This window comes from Myotis myotis, unplaced genomic scaffold, assembly GCF_014108235.1.
Source record: "Myotis myotis isolate mMyoMyo1 unplaced genomic scaffold, mMyoMyo1.p scaffold_m19_p_7, whole genome shotgun sequence".
Lineage (NCBI taxonomy): Eukaryota > Metazoa > Chordata > Mammalia > Chiroptera > Vespertilionidae > Myotis > Myotis myotis.
The window spans coordinates 56,431,141-56,450,797 of NW_023416379.1; the positions used below are offsets into that span (position 1 = coordinate 56,431,141).

The following is a 19,657-nucleotide window of genomic DNA, read 5'->3' on the forward strand; positions in this document are numbered from 1 at the left end:
GGAGAGAGAGAAAAGGAAGGAGTTAGAAAAGATGAGAAAGTGCCCAGAAAGTACATGATCCCTCTTAGAGGAGAAGAAGGAGGCAGTAGGGAGGTGTGAAGCTAGAGAATGTTCCTGTTAGCCAGCAAGGAGCACTGCCGGCCCAGGACAGCTAGATCCTGCCTGGGCGAATGGTGATGTGGGTAGGACTGGCCACCCACAGACACACAACAGCATGGTGATTACCCTAGGGGAAGGGGGGTGGGGGAGGGAAAGGGGGTGAAGGGTGGTAGAGAGGGGTAGAGAGGAGATAATGGTGATAGAAGAAGACTAGACTTTGGGTGGTGAACATACATTATAATATACAGATGATGTATTATAGAATCCTATGTAATTTTATTAACCAATGTCACCCCAATAAATCCAATAAATAAAAAAAATAAGAGGGAGGCACAGGAAATGATGACAGTGTTCAACCAGCCACTGGTACACAACGAGTTTCATAAGCTGGTCTTAGCAATTTGAGGAATATTAATGCTGGGTTCCACTTGGGTGCATTGCTCATTCAGTGAAGATTGAGCTATTGCAAAATCATTTGCAGGGAAATTGGAGACCCTCCCATCGCCCTATTTCTGTGAAAACATTGCTATCTTAAACGAGACTGAAGAATCTATTAGCTTTGCAACAGTCACCTTTGCATTCAACAGTTTCCTCATGAAAATGCACAGAGACTTGTCTTGAGAGCCTGTCTGCATCCCAACCTGGGAAGGCATTTGAAGCTGTGCGCACAGCAGCAGGGAGGGAGAGTAAGTGTCCAGCATGAAACGGAGGGGGGCTCCCTGCCGACTGCCAGCTGTGGGGAAGCAGCTGGCTGTGTTTTTCACTTTCCCAGCTGGTCTGGATGGGCTCAGCAACAATTACATTTAACCCATTCCATAGCACCAAAGGATTAGGCCATGGGACCAGAGGTGACATCTTCGTTCTCTTTCCCAATGCCTCTGGCTTGGGCTGAGAATAAAACCAGCTGCCAAGGTTCTTTTAAGTTTTCCACCACATCTGACTTAAGCATCTCCAGGATCTTTTATTGTTGCCTTTTAAAATTTCCCTTAGACACGGGCCCAATATTGTTGCATTCAAACACATTTCTAGGTCAAAGATTAAAAAGTACTTAAGTATATTTTTATTCTACTTTGTATCAATGCCACACACTCACACACACACAAATTGTTTAGATCACTTAATAAGGTATATCATTCCATGTTTTAATAATAACAATAACATAAATGATCATTTCCTGAGTTAACAGTGCAATGTAAAATTTAGTCTGTATTGCTAAGACATTTTACAGCATAGAAACATGATCCAAATGATCATTTACTTTATCATGTCATAAAACACAAGAGCTCATCATAGAACAGTGAGACAATTTAAACGGTAAGAAACCTTGTGACTCATAACAAACAACCTGTATGTGTTTGTTGTCATGATTGACTTTCCTGGTCAAATATCAGTAGTAAAATAAGTTATGGTATAAAATAAAGTCAACAGGTTTTCCATAGTGACGGAACATTTGATTTCATTTAAGAAACAAGCCTGGAGTCCGGTTAACCTCTTAGTATATACAAAAATGTTGTCTTAAAAAAACCCTAAGCCATCACAAATTTAGATAAAACAGTTGAGTAAAAGACGACAGCTCTTCATTATGCAGTAAAACCATGGATCTCATCTTTGGAAAAGTTAAGATCATGCAGCATCCTGAAAAACAAATACAAAGCACAAGTCTCTTAGGGAAAGTAAAGAAGTAACAGCAAAGTTTAGCATTATAAGCATAGTACTTTTTCATTTTCCCCATTTACTATGTCCTGTAAAAAAAAAACACCGCACAATTATCACTTCTAAAAAATTAACAATAATTCTTTAATATTACCAAATATCTAGTGTTCCATTGTCTCATAAGTGCCATAATTTTTAAAAGTTTATTTGAATCAAGATCCATTTAAAGTCTACTCATTATGATTAGCTGATAAAATCCTATATAATAAAAGCCTAATATGTTAAGTGTCCAGTTGACAGGTCAGCCATTCAACCAATCAAAGCATAATATGCTAATGATATGCTAAGGCCGCTCAACTGCTCATTATGACATGCACTGACCACCAGGGGGTAGACACTCCAGCCGGTAGGCTAGCTTGCTGCTGGGGTCCTGCCGATCAGGACTGAGAGAGACGGGCCAGACACGCTGTGGAGCCTTCCCACAGTCCCTCCCTGACTGGCCAACCTCCCAGGTCTCTCCCCGGTCCCGATCGTGCACTGGTGGGATCCCATGGCCTGGCCTGTGCCCTCTCACAATCTGGGACCCCTCGGGGGATGTTGGAGAGCAGATTTCGCAGGCCAGGACCCAACTGGTGCATGAATTCATGCACCAGGCCTCTAGTCTTTTAATAAGATTCTCTTCCATCTCCCTCTCTCTCTCTGTGTGTGTACTGCAGTTTATCCAACAAAATTCAGATCTTTACGTGCTGAGTCACCCACAGTCCCCATTTTGCTGCATCGCTGTGATAAATGTTAATAATATGAACTTATATCCTCTTATTGTCCATAACTTAATAATTGGATCTACACGCTAGGTCAGGTCAAATTCTTTTTGACAAGACTACTTCATAGGTAGTATTCTCCCATTAGGAGGCACATAATACCTGACAGCCTCTCCTTTGGGATGCTAACAGTTATCCATGATTTATGGTCTATCCATTAGTAGTTCATTAGGATCTGAAATTAGTGATATTCTACTTCTATCATTCTTTCTTCATTTATAAGCTGAGGAATTCTGTAAAGAAAAACTTCTCATTTATTATGTGGTTACCCTGTAGTACAGCTCATATAGAAAAGGCAACATAATGCTTGATTTTTTTCCTACTTTATTCACCAGTTTTCAAAGTAAGGAGTTAATCCCCACAGCATTCTATCTTTACTCTCTCCACTGAACCGAAAAAGTAGAAATACTGCTTATGGGTAATTCAACTTGGAAAACACTATAAATGGAGACTGAAATCTTAGAAATGGCTGTTTAAAACGTTCCTGAACATAATAAACATTTATTTAATACTTACTGTATGTAGTCACTGTGCTAAGCACTTTACATGCGTAAGGGTTCTTTCTTCTACCACGTTGCTACTCACCTCATTCCTTGTTCTGTAAATGGCATTGGTCCACAAATGCAGATGAGAACTTTGGATTTGTCTAAACTTCTTTTCAAAAATTCAGAAAGAAGATCTAATGAAATGTGTCCCTTTTTCCCATTCCATTCAGAAGTAGGTTTTGAGAGAACAAATTCAACATCAAATCTAGAGGGAGAAAAACATTTTTTAAAAGTCTATTATTTTAACATATGATTAACATGTCTCAAGTTCACTAAAACATCTTTTTTTCTCTCTTGAAAATGATATAATATGTAAGAACTGATACACTTGCTAGAAAAGCACTGCAATGGATTATAAACAAAGATTTAACAAAAACATATAGGTAAATCCATATTTACTAAGGATCAGCTTTTGCTACAGAAAAGAGGAGTAATCTGGCATCTTTTATTGAACTCATTAGAAAGGGATCTCAAAGAATTACCCATTCCTATTAATACTCTGCTTGTGTATGTCAAGTAAAGAGCAATCATCAGTGACGTGCACTTTAATCTCTGACTCAAACCTTTCATGAGTTCTAGACTCGTATAACCAACATCCTATTTGACTTCGTACTGTTGCTGTCTCAAAGGCCTCAACCTCATCTTACAATCTCTCTGCCCCACACCTGACGGTCTCTTTGTGGATGGCGCCAAGGTCCATTTGGTTGCACAGCCAAAAACCTGGGGTTTATCCTGGGGACCTCTCTCTGCATCTCCCCCCATATCCACATCCTCAAGACCTATCTCCCAGCTATTTGTCCGCTTCTTTGAGTCTTCACTGCCATACACTTGCATTCTTTCTTCTTTCTGTACTGCTGTTATCATGTCCCATTCTTCAGTTCTCAGCTAAGCACCATTTCCACAGGGAAGCACTGTGGCCTTTGGGGTCCTTTGTTATATGTGTTGTAGAAATATTTTCCTTTCCTTTTCTTTATAGACCTTACTTCAGGTTTTAAGTATGCGGCCACCAAAATAATTTTATTAATGTCTACCTTCCTCACTAGACCATAAGCCCCATAAGAGCAGGGACCATTTCGCTTTGGCTACCACTGTGTCCCTAGTGCCAACACATGGGAAGCACTCAAGCATTATGGAATGAAAGGTAGAAAAAAAAAGGAAGGGTACCAAGAGCTTATCTGACTTCGTACTGTTGCTGTCTCAAAGGTCTCAACCCTCAGAGTTAAAATGAGAAAGAAGAACATCAAACCAAGTTTCACAATGTGACTACAGACCATTTCCCACCACAGTTTTGTAATCTGTTCAGCAAATGGCTGGTGAAGGGTAAAAGATTCAAAATTGTATGCTCTGCCTGTTCCCTTTGCTCCTAAATTTTAGCAAAACACAAGTCATTCTTACCATTTTCAACAGCATCGGATCAGATGCATTTGCACATTTTCCAGTGAGTAACTGACATATTTTCTCAAGAGTAGAAGGACTTAATTGCATATTAATCTCAATCTTAAAACAAAGTTGAACAGCATCTCTTGTGAAAGGGCCTTGGGAGTCAGATATGAGAACAGAAACAGGACGTGGTGGTGCAGCAGCTCAGGTCGCTGGGCTGCAGTTGGGTTAAGGTCCTCAGGAACTGAGGAGCCTGGCACAAGCACACAGACCAACTCAGAGGGCCAGCGGGGGCAGAGAACCAGCCCAGCTCTCACCCAGCCCTCCCTCTAGGCTTTATTTGTCCATTTGTGCAACAAGGTATGAATATTACGTCATCTCTTATAATTCTAATATTTTGACTTTATATTTAAAAAGCTCTACAGAATTATGTTTTATTTCTTACCTACAAGGTTCCCATTTAGTTTTAGCAGATACAGAGTGGGGCAAAAGTAGGTTTATAGTTGCCCATATGGAAAATAATACAATAATTAATAAATAATGCAAGTATAAATGGTTTCGCATACTCACATACACCTACTTTTACTCCACCCTGTATATTAATCCACCTTACACAAAATAACCTCACAAATACTTTTTCACTAACTTATTTTTCCCGTATAGCATATAAAATTAAGATAGTTTTCAATAACTTTGGAATGTAGTATTTGTTTACTGTTCCATGAGGGCAAGTTCCTTGTTTGTCTTTTTTTTTTAAATATATTTTATTGATTTTTTTACAGAGAGGAAGGGAGAGGGATAGAGAGTTAGAAACATCGATGAGAGAGAAACATCGATCAGCTGCCTCCTGCACACCCTCTACTGGGGATGTGCCCGCAACCAAGGTACATGCCCTTGACCGGAATTGAACCTGGGACTCTTCAGTCCTCAGGCCGACGCTCTAGCCACTGAGCCAAACTGGTCAGGGTGTTGTTTGTCTTGTTCAATGCAGTACCCAGGCCTGGCTCAAGGTAAGTGCATAAAAATACTTGTTGAATGAATAAGGGATTTGCTTATAAAGAAGCCGTACTGACAAAAAATAAAAACTGTCAATAGAAATAGAAGAACAAAGCCATAGGCTGGCATCCATGAAATTACACATAAAAATGGCCGTGAATTGCCTAGTGCCTTTTCTGAGGAAGAAGGTCCACAGCTCTTATCAGATCATCAAAGGGGACCCAGAAGCATCTGCAGAACCACTATCCTAAGACATTTCCAATTATACATAGACAATTAGATCAAAGATAGCAATTACCTTGTTAAATTAAAAATAAAGCTGGAACCGGTTTGGCTCAGTGGATAGAGCGTTGGCCTGCGGACTGAAGGGTCCCAGGTTCGATTCCGGTCAAGGGCATGTACCTGGGTTGCGGGCACATCCCCAGTAGGAGATGTGCAAGAGGCAGCTGATCAATGTTTCTCTCTCATCGATGTTTCTAACTCTCTATCTCTCTCCCTTCCTCTCTGTGAAAAATCAATAAAATATATTTAAAAATAAAAAATAAAATAAAAATAAAAATCACTGGAATAAAACGGGTAAGATACATAAGTCTTATATACTGGCATTCCTGTCATCTGAAAATATAACTTTCCTTTACTGAGATGCTTTAAAGAAAAAAAAAAAAAGCCTAGTCAGTGGCATAGTTTCTGCAGGCATCTGCTAAAGAGTGATAAGTACCCAAGATCCTTATAAAGAAAGTGTACACTTCTCATGCATTTGTATTTATTAGCATAACGGTCCCTTGGCCTATCACTTAACTCCATAGAAAGAGTGAAGAGGGGCATAAATGCAATTTTTAAGGATATTGTAAAAAGCCTGCTATCCTGCTTATCTCCTCCTTCACAGGACTAGAAGAGAGCTTAACTGGAGCAGGTGCAATCCAAGTTAAGACTCAAGAAAACTTTAATGAAGGATTTCTTATACCACATCAAGATGCAGATAGTTACTGCGGAATCAGTCACCCCTCCTGAAGTGTTCTGAATGAAGGCCAATTTACTGTCTAGCGCAATTACAGCTGAAGCCTGAGGGAACATGGGCAGAGCCTGCCATCATCCAATAACTAACTTTCCTTTAGCCCAGTGGTTGGCAAACCGTGGCTCGCGAGCCACATGTGGCTCTTTGGCCCCGTGGCATGGGCCACGAAGTTTCAATCACACTGTACGTGCGTGCCCACAGGTGGTATTTTGTGGAAGAGCCACACTCAAGGGGCGAGTTTGCCGACCACTGCTCTAGCCAATCAGCTTCAAACACCTACCTCTGTTGTTTTCCTTACATATGTCCCGTACATTCCACTTTCAGTGGGACAGCTCCAAATACTGGCCTTATATCTTGTCTAAAATCCTGCTCTAACAGCTTTAGCCTTAATCCACCTGACACACCACTGCCAGCAGTTCTCCTGAATACCCAGACCCCATCTTACACTATCTTTGCTTTAACAGCTTCGGTGTTTGTCACTGCCCACAGAAGAGGATTTCATAGTATTGGGGGCCCCAGCCTTTTCTGGTTTCAATAGCTAAAGGAAATTACTAGAAAGAGCAGGAAAACTTGGTATTTTCTCACGGGAAAAATAGCTTACAACATAAACAGCTAAGAGTTAAAGTTATACAAAATGTACATCTTCTGGAAACATTTCTCAAAATGAATCTATTAAACACTAGTGTTCCTCAGGATGTTAGTGGTATTTCATGAAAAAAGTTCAACTATGAAATAAATTTGGGATACTGGGTTTTTTTAAAAAAAAAGTTAAATAGATTTAGAATTTCTCAAAGCCTTAAATATGCTAAGTTCTGAGTAAATCTTAAAGAAGGTAATATGATACATGTTATTTTCAAAGGGTTTTTTTTTTGATTTTTTGTGTTTTTGTTTTTTAATGACAGAGCCCTTAGGGGAGAACACATGAACATTCTATGAAACACTCCTTATGAGGAGTATCTGTGAGGAACAGAAAGTGGTAGAGGAGTCCAGACTAGGGGCCCACATATCTGTGATTATCACAAGCTGGGGGGGGGGGGAGGGGTTAAGGCACATTGTTCGATTTACTTATGCTTCTGCAATCACTGGCTTCTGCTGTCTTAAAGGGGAATAACAAACCGTTCATCACAATACTGATGCCAGAGTACAGAAACTCAGTGGGCCATTGTCTATGGAGCCTGTCATAAAGGGAGGTACGCTGCCCAGTGTTGCTGGGCCTTCTCATATCCATCTAATACATATTTACTTAATATATGAATTCTATTCAAAGTTTCCCATCACCCGATTTTAGCCCAGCCTGTTTCTTCGATTGTAAGACAGGAGGATTAGAAGCGATTACCACTAAGATTCCTTCTAATATGCACATAAAGTTTATGGTTTTATTTTTACAGTTATTTCATTGTTCTCCTTCATGCACTGTATTTACTTCAACAAAACTGGACTCTGCTCTTTCGCTAAAATGCCCTGCACATCCTGGCCCTCATGTTTTTTTGCTCATGAATTCCTATAACCCAAATTTCTTTTCCTGTTCACGGAATGCCATTTCCCAAAGCCCAGTCCAGAAGCCACTTCTTCCACAAGCTCTGATCTCCCCTCACAAACAGGATTACTTCTTCTCCTAGAATTCTCTAGCATGGGATTCTCTGACATAGAGTTCTCTAACATGCGATCTGTCCTCCCAAAGCCCGGACTTCCGAGGCACTGCTGCTCTTCAGAACTCCCCACTAGGGCAGTCCTACTCATTTTGTATCTTTCCCCAGCACATTGTGCAAATGAGCACACAGATGCCTGAAGTGAGGCATGTGATCAGTGGTGCATATAAATAGGTACATAATCACTTGTCTGTTGTGCCCCACTCCCTTGCTGCTTGGCATCCTCTTTCTCTTTCCAGTATGCTCCACTACTGATCTCGTCATTTCCAGAGCAAAAATAAGGACACTACCAGTGTGAGTGTGCTGGCAGAAATATTCCTCACTTTCTAGAGCAGTGGTCAGCAAACTGTGGCTCGCGAGCCACATGCGGCTCTTTGGCCCCTTGAGTGTGGCTCTTCTACAAAATACCACGTGCGGGCGTGCATGTACAGTGCGATTGAAACTTCGTGGACCATGTGCAGAAGTCGGTATTTTGTGGAAGAGCCACACTCAAGGGGCCAAAGAGCCGCAGGTGGCTCACGAGCCGCAGTTTGCCAACCACTGTTCTAGAGGCTATTTGTCAAAATGCTTCAACAGCCTTTCTACACTTTGACTTGTGACTCTTAGGATGCATTTTTATCCTGCATAGTTGGAGGGGTACAGAAAACCTCTTTTCACTATGTCAGACAGCAGGGATTGGTTATATAAATTATTGTATGCTTACATGACTGAATACAGTGCAGCTATAAAAAATCATGGTATAGTGCAGGTTTTCCCACCTGGCACTATCAGCATTTTGAGTTGGAAGTTTCTTTGTTGTGGGGACTGCCCATGCATTGCAGGATGTTAGCAGCATTCCTGGCTTCTACCAACGAGGTACTTGTTGAACCCCCTCCATCAACTGTTACGATAAAAAATGTCTCCAGACATAAATGTCCCTTAAGGTATTGGGGGCATGGGGACGACAAAACCACTCCAGGTTGAGAACCACTTATTTAAAGTATTCTATACACAGAATATATGCAACACACTTAGTAGAAAATGTAATTACAAAAAGTATAGCAGTATAACTATTTTATTTAAAAAATACAAAACAATAAAGGATGTATGTATGTGTCAGTACGTGTGTGTATAAGAAAGCAAGAGAGGTAGAGAGGAAGGGAAGGAGAGAATGGAAAGATACAGACCATAAATGTTAATAATTGTTCTTTAAATGGTAAGGTTATGGATTATGTTTCCTTAATTTTTTCAATATAATAAATATGTATTAATTTTGTAAACAGAGCAGGAAAATCAGCAAATCAATAAATTCCATTATTTTTAAAAGTATATTTTTAATGATTTCAGAGAGGAAGGGAGGAGAGAGAGAAACATCAATGATGAGATAGAATCATTTATCAGCTGCCTCCTTCCCATTCCTCACTGGGGATCGAGTCCACGACCTGGGCATGTAACCTGACCGAGAATCAAACGGTCACCTCCTGGTTCATAGGTCAACGCTAAACCACTGAGCCACGGCCAAATTCTACTATTTACATAAAAGTAGATGCTACTACCTTTACTCAAATAAGGTCACGGTCTCAAAAATGACTGCTTTGAAAGAGAGAAAAATACTTGTTATATTTATATATTATGAATGTTGCCTAGAATTCAACCTCATTGTCAAACTGTCCAGTCCCTTGAAACTAGTTCTGCAAAGGCCAAGACAGCAAAGTTGGTGTATTTTACTGAGGAGAGGAGTGGACCACTGTGTAACGCTGAGCTAGCTAGGCCTTAACACTGCTCAGTGAGTTAAGAGATGGGGGAAACTTAATCTGGATTTCAGTGTACATAGTAATAGCTACATCTGCTACTGTACATTTTTGCTTCCTGTTTAGCAATGTGGGAAAATGAAGATACACATTCCCTGGGTTGCATGAGAAAATAACAGTATCTTGTTCACTGTTGAACCCCTGTGTATAGGCACATAGTAGATACTCACACGTATTTCATGAATGGATGAATGTTACTAATACGCTAATTTTGGGTTAGGCACCTACATATGCTCTCACATTGCCCCCATACCCAAACAGTTCTGTAAAGTAGATATTGATATACCTGTTTTACAGATAGGAAGAATGAGGCTCAGTCAGATCAAATAACTTGCCAAGATCACAAGGTTAGTAAGTTTCCATTATACAATGACAATTCTAAGAATTTCATTTGTTAATGAATGATATAATCTAGATAAACTGAGGACAAGCATAGCATGCTTGCTGAAAATGAAAATAATAGATCATACATCAGCCTCATTATCCATCCTCCCTAACCCTCCTTGTCCTACAAAGCACTGAATGGAAGACTAATACCTAATACAGACAATAAAGTATTTCACTTGTTTTAACTACAAAATGTAAGAAAAATTTATTTTATATATTCCAATCCAATTATAATTTAACCAAGAGATGTGTTCAGATGTCACATTTTATCATCAGAAACTTTATTACTAAGACTAGGAGTGACATGGGAGAGTCAAGATGTAGGAAAGGTGATTTAATATATAAAATTAGCTGTGAATGTTAACTAAAATACAGATGTGGCTAATTAAAATTACCTTATGTTTAATCTGAACTTCTACTTCCCCTTTATGTATGAAACTCAACAATGATGTTTTTGAATGAGGGTACTAAAAACCCTCAATATGCCTTTAAGGCCAGGTTTCTCTTGTATCTGCATGAAGCCTCAAAATATTTAAAACCCCTGACAAATGTTCCAAAGCCATCTCCACAAGCATGGCTCTTTATTCCCAGTGAGGGCCTGACCATGGGTCTCCAGGAAGCATTCATGATATGGTGCTAGCAGTTGGTACCAATGGACCGCCTCTGCAAGGCGCCTCACGTCTCCAGGAGGAGGAAGAGGTTAGGGAGTAGAGGGGGTGAGAGCACACAGGAGCAAGCAGGTGAGAGCAAGGAGACAGAGAGAAGGAGCAGTGCAGAGCATAAGGCAGGCCAGAAGCCGAACACTGTCACTTCTCTCAGCGAGCTGGAGTGTCACTCACCTGGGGAGTGCTGCTAGAGCCAGGCATCCAGGTGAGGGAAAGAGGGGCCTTTCCTCATCCTCCACACCACAGCCTATGCCATTCCACCACCCAAATTATGTAGGCGGAACAAAACAGAACAAAACACACAGGTGACTCTGTCAAAAGACACTTCATTCTCGGAGGCTATCTACCAACACACTCTGATTTACTAATTACTTCTTAAATCAAATTCACTCCTACTGACTGAAAGTACATGTCTGTTCATTAAAATGTTAGCAAATTGACTCTTCTTTATAAAGGAACTATCTTAGAGAATATAAAAACATAGCCAAAAATACTTTTTAAAAAACCTAACTAAAAAAACCTACCTAGGTGTGTTTAAATTATTTTAAATGCTTAGGAAAAGAGAAACTCGGATAATACAGAAACGAAACACATGTAGACAAAGGTCCTCCATAACCACAATTCAAATATCTGAGGTAGGCGTCACAGTTTCCAAAGCATTTACCCTTTTCTAATCCTCACAATAGCCTTATGAAGTAGGAAAGTAGGAAAGATATCATTTTATTTGAAGCTAAAGAAACAGGTCCACAAAACTAAGTAATTTTTGAATAAAGTTTCAAGCTAGTAAAGGTAGAATAAAAACTAGAATTTAGGTTTTTAGGCTTTTCAATAAGTGCTACTTCCAATCTTCCACTTTGAAAACTAGTGTAAAAGACACTTGAAAACCTAGGACTTTGTATTTCTTTCTAAATCATGCTCTAATTGCCATATAATTACCTACATATTGTAAATATTCTTAGGTTTATGTCTTGACTATGTAAGAAGAATAAATAATAGGTGTACCGGTTAATGTTGCAGGATTGAGCCTGCAACATATGTTGCTATACTTACTATATGCGATTTGACATGTATGCTATTTTATTGTATTGACAAGCTTCAAAACTTCATATGTCGAATTTGCTGAAGGTGTTAACATCATAGATATTTTTACACTTAAAAATGTCCAACTTCATGTCAAAAAAAGAGCATTTGCAGAAAGTTATAATTCATTACTTTTAGAAGAAAAGTGCTGCTGAATATTTCCAGGAGCTTATGGTGAACATGCTTTATCTCGAGATACTTATGAACGCTTTAAAAGTGATGGTTTCGATGTGAAAGACAAAGAGCATCCAGGTCAACCGAAAGTTTTAAGACCAACAATTACAAGCATTATTGGGTGAAGATGCATGTCAAACTCAAAAACAACTTGCAGAAAGATTAAATGTTGCTCAGCAAATAATTTCCAATAGTTTACAAGCAATGGGAAATATTTTAAAGGAAGGAAAATAGGTGCCGCATCAACTAAATGAAAGACAAATGGAAAACCGAAAAGTCATCAGTAAAACGTTGCTTCAACGGCACCAAAGAAAGTCTTTTTTGCATCAAATTGTGACTGGCGATGAAAAGTGGATTTTGAGAATCCCAAATGCACAAAATCATGGGTTGATTCAGGTCACCCATCAACATCGACTGCAAGGCCAAATCTCTTCATAAAGAAGACAATGCTCTGTGTTTGGTGGGATTAGGAAGGTGTGGTGTATAATGAGCTTCTAAAACCAGGTGAAACCGTTAATACTGATTGCTACCGACAACAAATAATCAATTTGAACCATGCTTTGATCGTGAAACGACCAGAATGTGCCAGAAGACTTGGCAAAGTAATTTTGCTTCATGATGATGCACCATCATACACTGCAAAACCAGTTAAAGACACATTAAAAGATCTTGCCTGGGAAGTATTAACCCACCCGCTGTATTCACCAGACCTTGCTCCTTCAGATTACCACTGTTCCAATCGATGGCACACCCACTTTCTGAGCAGCACTTCAAAACGTACGAAGAAGTGGAAAATTGGGTCTCCGAATGGTTTGCCTCAAAACAAGAAAAGTTCTATTGGGACGGTATCCACAAATTACCTGGTAGATGGGGGAATGTGTAGCTAGCGAAGGACATTACTTTGAATAAAGCACTTTGGATGTTTCTTTTGAAATTATCATGTTTTCTTTGATTACAAAACCTGCTATTATTAACTGGTATACCTAGTATTTCAAGAATAAGTAAGATCAGGTCATCCTTCATCTGTGAAAGTCATTTATTAAAAGAAAATTAGGTGGAGGATGGGAGACAATAGGAAAAAAACCCAAAAAACTAGAAAAGACCTCAGCATTATCTTATTAAGAACTAGAAGCCCGGTGCATGAAAATTCATGTACTAGAGGGGGGTTCCCTCAGCCCGGCCTGCCCCCTCTCACAGTCCAGGAGCCCTCAGGGTTGGGAGGCGACCTGGCGATCAGGGGAAGGCGCCGCCCCATCGCACCTCTGCTGCTGCCACTGCTGGCAGCGCAAGCCTCGGCTGGCCCTGGGCGGCTGGAGGGCTGAGCGGACTGGGCGCCGCCATCTTGTGGCTGTGGGCGCCACCATCTTTGAGGGCGGGGCATTCAATTAGCATAGTCCCTCCTTATTGGCTGTGGGTGCCACCATCTTTGCGATGGCCTGAGGGTCAATTAGCATATTCTTGATTTATTAGATAGGATGTTTAGCAAATATTCAGAAGAACCTGGAGCCCCCAGAGAAACAGCTGAGTTTGTGTGGTCTTTAACTTTAATTTTATAAAGCCTGGAATGATCTATACATACTATTATAAACATAAATATTTACTTCAGATGCTTACAGTCCTGAAATTATGAGAAATAGCTTCTGATAAGTACAGACATTATGTTAGGTTATCCAATTCACTTTTCTTCTAAAAAGTTTATTTAGAATTTCCCACTGCTTTCAGATTTCTTAGGGGAAATGGGCATACATTCATTTAAATTATCTTATTTTCTCAGCGGCCTGTGCTAGGGCCCTTTTTCCAATGAAACAAATTTTCACTTTGCTATCCTTGCTGCCTCATTCTACCAGTGGGTTCAGCTTAACTCAAACTTTTCCTATTGCCTACCCTGAGGACCACTGATGATACAGCTATCAGCAAATGTTAATGTCAATAAACACAAATGAAGAGAAGCTTGTAAACAATGGAAAATCACTATGGACATGACCATATTAAAGGCAGTAAAGAAACCTGTTTATTTTTGCATAATCTATCCACCAAATTTATTTAAATCTTCAATTACCAAACTGGCTAAACTGAAACCCAACTGTATAAATAACATAATCTATAATAATAAAAGTGTAATATGCTAATTAGACTGGACAGCCGAACGACCTTCTGGACATCCTTCCCGACGAAGCCACAGTGGCAGGAGCTGAGGCAGAGATGGTAGGGGCGATCAGGCTGGCAGGCAGTCGAGCAGTTAGGGATGATCAGGCAGGCACGCAGAGCAGTTAGGGGTGATTAGGCAGGCAGGCGAGCAGTTAGGGATGATCAGGCAGGCAGGTATAGGGGTTAGGGGTGATCAGGCAGGCATGCAGAGTGGTTAGGGGCAATCAGGCAGGTATGCAGAGTGGTTAGGGCGATCAGGCAGGCAGGTAGGTGAGCGGTTAGGAGCCAGTGGTCCCTGATTGCGAGAGGGTGCAGGTCGGGCTGAGAGACCCCCCTCCACCCCCTTGCACGAATTTCGTGCACTGGGCCTCTAGTATAAACATAAAACCCATATATTGATACATATATGATGTCACATTGATCTTAGCAAACTATTTCTTTGGGGGGAGGGTAGAACATTATTTACATTTAGAAAATTATTGATTAGTTTTTGTTTCTTTAATGAAGCTTCCTGGTCAATTAAAAATTCCACCCAAAGGAAATACTGCCAAGATTGACTTACACGTGTATGGATATTTAAATGCAGAGCTAGTACCAGTTTAATACCTTTTATCTTTAAATGCTAATTTCTCCAATTGGCTTCTCCAAATTATATCATCCTCTGTTTTATTGAAGAACATCAGCTTCACCTTCCTTAAAAAAAAAAAAACAGCAACAACTCAAAAAGAACTATTTCAATTACATTTAAAATATGCATGAATCAATCTAAAAGTAAACTAGCAAAAATGTTTTTTCAGTGCAATTAGGTAACAAAAAGAATCAAAATAAAAGAGAATTATGTTTATAATTAGCTAGGATTTGAGGAGGCAGTTAAATGAATGAGGAAATGAGAACATGTCTATTAAGGTTTACTGAGGAATCAAACAATTTAGAATACCTTGTACTAATCTAACAGCTTCATAAGGGATAGTAATTAAAGATAAAATTTCATACCTGAGACTGGATATATTGGTCAAAGCATAATTCAGTATTTTAACCATTGGTGTGAAGCCTGTTCCAGCTGCCAATAAAAAGAGATCTTCCAATTCCTGGAACTGGGATATTTTAAAATTGCCTTCAGGATTGCTTACGGAAACAAAATCTCCTAAACAATAAAATATAAACTAAATCAGAAAAAAAAAGCAGGGAAACTGAGAAGGCTACACCTAGCTGAATTTAGAACACTGGTGAGTCACAGGATGAATGCTTAGCTGTCAGACTCCATCTTAGTATTTAAGGTAGTATGTAAGGAGTTTTAAGAGTATTCATTAGGCCCCCAAGTATGTCTGGATTATATCACTATAATCAAATTAATAATCATGTTTTATTTCACTCATTTAATTACACAATTAATTTCCCAAACCATCTGGACTCTAATTAAGTACTACTGCCAAGTACTTAAGTACAAATTACCAATAAATACAGGCTCTTACATAGATTGCTAAATTAAATTATAAGCACCAAAAAAGCAGAGTCCATGTCTCCCTGTCTTGCACAATACAGGGTAGAGGAAAGATATTTCTACTTACGTATTGATTCTTTTTTTTTTTTTTTAATCCTCACCAGAGGACATGTTTATTGATTTCAGGGAGAGAGGAAGAGAAATATCGATGTGAGACAGAAACATCATTTGGTTGCCTCCTGTAATTGCCCCGACCGGGATCAAGCCTGCAATCTAGGTATGTGCCCTGACTAGGAATTGAACCCACAACCTTTTTGAGGTACAGGATGATGCTCCAACCAACTGAGCTACCTGGCTGGGCTACATATTGATTCTTAACCATAGTAATAAGATTAGTAGGAGAGAAAATTGAATTAAAAATGTATTGTAAAATCTTTTGTTAGTAAATGTGCTGACTTCACTTCCATCAAATCTTTTAAAAGACTAATGGATTAAAGCAAGAAGAGTTTGTTCTTAATTCACTTCTATAAAAACAAAGCAAGTTCAGAAATGGTACTTGGAGCATGTTACTTCACAATATAGAATCAAAATAGCTGAGAAAAACTATTTTCTGAAATGCAGTTGAAATAACCACTATGTACCACTCATATAAGAGAATTGACTTTAGGACATTTCAGAAATTTTCAATGTAATTTGAAAAATAAAAAATAAAGCTGTCCATATTTAAAAAAAAACAATTTGAATTTTTAAATGCTGGATGTTCATAATTTTTCCTTTCTTTTCCATAGCAGGATAGTAAGACTCTTGCAGTAATTGATTGTTAGAAGTAAAAGAGCTCCTTGTTATAGTTTGAAAGGGACCATAAAATCAGAATATCCCTGGGATATTACTAAAAAAGCCTCAAAGAATGATACCAACTTGGTAACTTCTGTCCACAGTCCAACATCATAACACTGATTAGACTGGGGCAATGTGCCTCTTGCTAATCAAGTTCACAAGGAATTCAAGTACACATGCCAGAAAGGTCACTGACTTCCAGTCAGGCTATCTACATCCACTCACCTGAAAATTACAAACCCCATTTAGGGCATCTCATTCATTTGACATTTGAAAGGCCAAAACAATCATATAAAAGTTGCTTGGTGAACATAGGATTGAACAAAGTGGGTAACATTATAGTGCAGTTTGTTTGGGACATAATGAGGCTGCAGTTATCACTACCATGGCAGCATGCATGCCTCTAAGTGAAACAAGTGTGCGTGCCTGTCTAGCTCTGTGGATGGAGGTGAAAACACACTGATCCTGAGCTGCAGGCTTTCCTTTTTCATGTTCTAGACCAGCCGTGGGCAAACTACGGCCCGCGGGCCAGATCCGGCCCGTTTGAAATGAATAAAACTAAAAAAAAAAAAGACCGTACCCTTTTATGTAATGATGTTTACTTTGAATTTATATTAGTTCACACAAACACTCCATCCATGCTTTTGTTCCGGCCCTCCGGTCCAGTTTAAGAACCCATTGTGGCCCTCGAGTCAAAAAGTTTGCCCACCCCTGATCTAGACTCTCCACCTTGCTCTGCTCACTCAAGCTCTAAAACAGGTTACAATACTGCTGCTTGTTTCCACTTGCTGTATTACAATCACGTGTCAGTCCTTCACAAAACAGAAACCTTCACTAGATTTGTGGATATTCCAAAATTCTTTAGGTTCACATTTTTAGTCAATATTTTGATTTATGTAACCCAAGATGACTAATCACATCATTGCATAAATATTTCTAAGCTTAACTTTCAGAAAACAATGTAATTTTCTTTATTTCCAAATTTTCGTGATCTACCTCACCGTTACTCCACTGCACTGTTAATACTGCCTTAAAAAGGGGAAGAACACTTGTACTGTTAGGCTCAGAACGTGAAAAACTGAAGACACAGAAAAAGGAGTAAAAGCAGATAGTCTCTAAAACCTTAATCATTTCATTATAGTCTTTTTAGTCACTCTTTCAAAGTATATTTATTGGGAGCCTTTTATGTGCCAAGTGCCATGCTAGGTGCAGGAAATACAAAGATAAATAAGACACTCTCCCTTTAAACTCAAAGTCTTGTAAAGAAGAAATATTATTTATTCTTATCCTAGAGCTATGAACAACGTGTCAGGATTTGCAGGGGTTCAGAGGAGGAGGGAATGTTCATAGAAGTGATATTTTTGTTTGGCTCTTTAAAAAGGGCACTTTATAGATAGAGACAGGGTTGTTGGGCATCCGAGGTGAGGCAACTCAGAGGTGAGGTACCTATGAGTGAGTATGCCAGGCTTGTGGTACTCTGAATAGCACCAGGATCTGTACACTGAGAGATAAAGCTAGGAAGATCATGAAAATATTTGTAGGTCACGCAGGGGACTTAATCAGTTAGATAATGGAGACTCAGCAGAGGCTTTAAAGCTGCAGAGCAACATGGTTAAATCTATTCTCAGGGCAGTTTGGAAAAAGAACTGGAAAATTCAGATAAACAAAAAGAGAAAGACCCCAGTTAGAGGCAACTGAGAGAGACCAGTTAGAGGCCAAGAGAGAAATGATGAAGGCTTGATCTAAGAGGGTGGCTGAAGGGACAGAAAAGATTAGAAAGTCACGGGGAGGTAGACTCAATAGAACACAGTACCTGACTGGATTGGGAGGAATAAAATGGGAAGACTCAAAGCTGGCTCAAATCTCCAGATTGGGTCAAGAATGAACAGTGAGTGATGTTGCAAATAATAGAGATGAGTATGGAGAAATGATAGGTTGGATGGGACAAAGAGAACATGAATTTGGTGCAGACATGTTGAGTTTAAGACATTTGATAGACTCCCAGATGGAGATAACTAGAGGGCAGTATAACATGTGATCTAATCCAGAACACAAATAGGGTAAACAAACAAACAAAAAAACAAACATAAAATACTAACCAATCTGAAGATGATCAAGCTCTGGTGTAAAGAGTCCAGCAGGATAGATTTTGATCAGAAAGTAGATGTATTTATTATTGGGGATAACTGGTTCCTTAAACTCTGAGAGTAAGGAAGCAGATACAGGTGTATATGGCTTCACTATTTCAGTACCTAGAAAAAGTCATGACAAAGAAATTCAATTCTAAAAATCTAAAAAGCTCTGAATGAAGATAAAACACACAAATTTTATGATGTAATCAATCAGCCTATATTAAAAACTGTACTCCTAATGTTTATATAGTTCTATGGTCTATATGTGTATAGTACAGATAGATATATACCCCGGTTTAATGTGAGCTGAAATAATTTTAACAAATCAATATTTTATCTATAATATAAACAATCTGTTTTTTTATTAAGTGTGACATACAAATGGGATTTATGTTAATAAACTCAGACAATCATCTCTTCTATCAGCATATAAACTTTGTAACAAGCCACAACAAAAACGGCATAAAAAGTTTACACAGAGACTTAAGTCGGTACTGACATAATAATTTTAATTATACATAAGTTTTTTGCAATGGTTACTGATCATTTATTTGGGTTTGAGAAAGGCAAGAATTTCACATTTTACTTTATACATTTTAAATTGTTTTAATGTTTAATATAGTATATACTGCTTTGGTAACTGGATGAAAAGAATATTAATCCAACTACTTTTAAGAATAGTTTTTTAAAAGGGTAAATGTTAATGTTTCATGTTATAATAAAAGTGTAATATGCTAATTAGACTGGATGACCTTCCAGACAAAGCCCAGGTCCCAGGTGCCTGCCAATGGCTGGAGGGAATCCCGGGTCCCGGGTGCCAGAGGGAAGCTGGTGCCGGCAGCCGG

At 39.1% G+C, this 19,657-nt stretch overlaps 1 protein-coding gene across 7 annotated transcripts in view; it reads right to left on the reverse strand.

The window, feature by feature from the left end:
* Positions 1 to 1,136: 1,136 nt before the first annotated feature.
* Positions 1,137 to 19,657, reverse strand: part of LOC118660017 (cytochrome b5 reductase 4) — a 68,497-nt gene continuing 49,976 nt past the window's right edge. For 6 of the 7 annotated variants that reach the window (XM_036316898.1, XM_036316894.1, XM_036316899.1 and 3 more), the window contains 5 exons: positions 18,780 to 18,932; positions 15,396 to 15,546; positions 15,009 to 15,095; positions 3,159 to 3,323; positions 1,137 to 1,734 (listed from right to left, as the gene is read on the reverse strand). In XM_036316898.1, the coding sequence (XP_036172791.1) occupies positions 1,680 to 1,734; positions 3,159 to 3,323; positions 15,009 to 15,095; positions 15,396 to 15,546; positions 18,780 to 18,932 (611 nt within the window). In that variant the 3' untranslated portion in view covers positions 1,137 to 1,679. Of the gene's footprint in view, positions 1,735 to 3,158; positions 3,324 to 13,012; positions 13,071 to 15,008; positions 15,096 to 15,395; positions 15,547 to 18,779; positions 18,933 to 19,657 lie in introns of those variants that run through there. The other variant, XM_036316900.1, reaches the window with a different exon arrangement.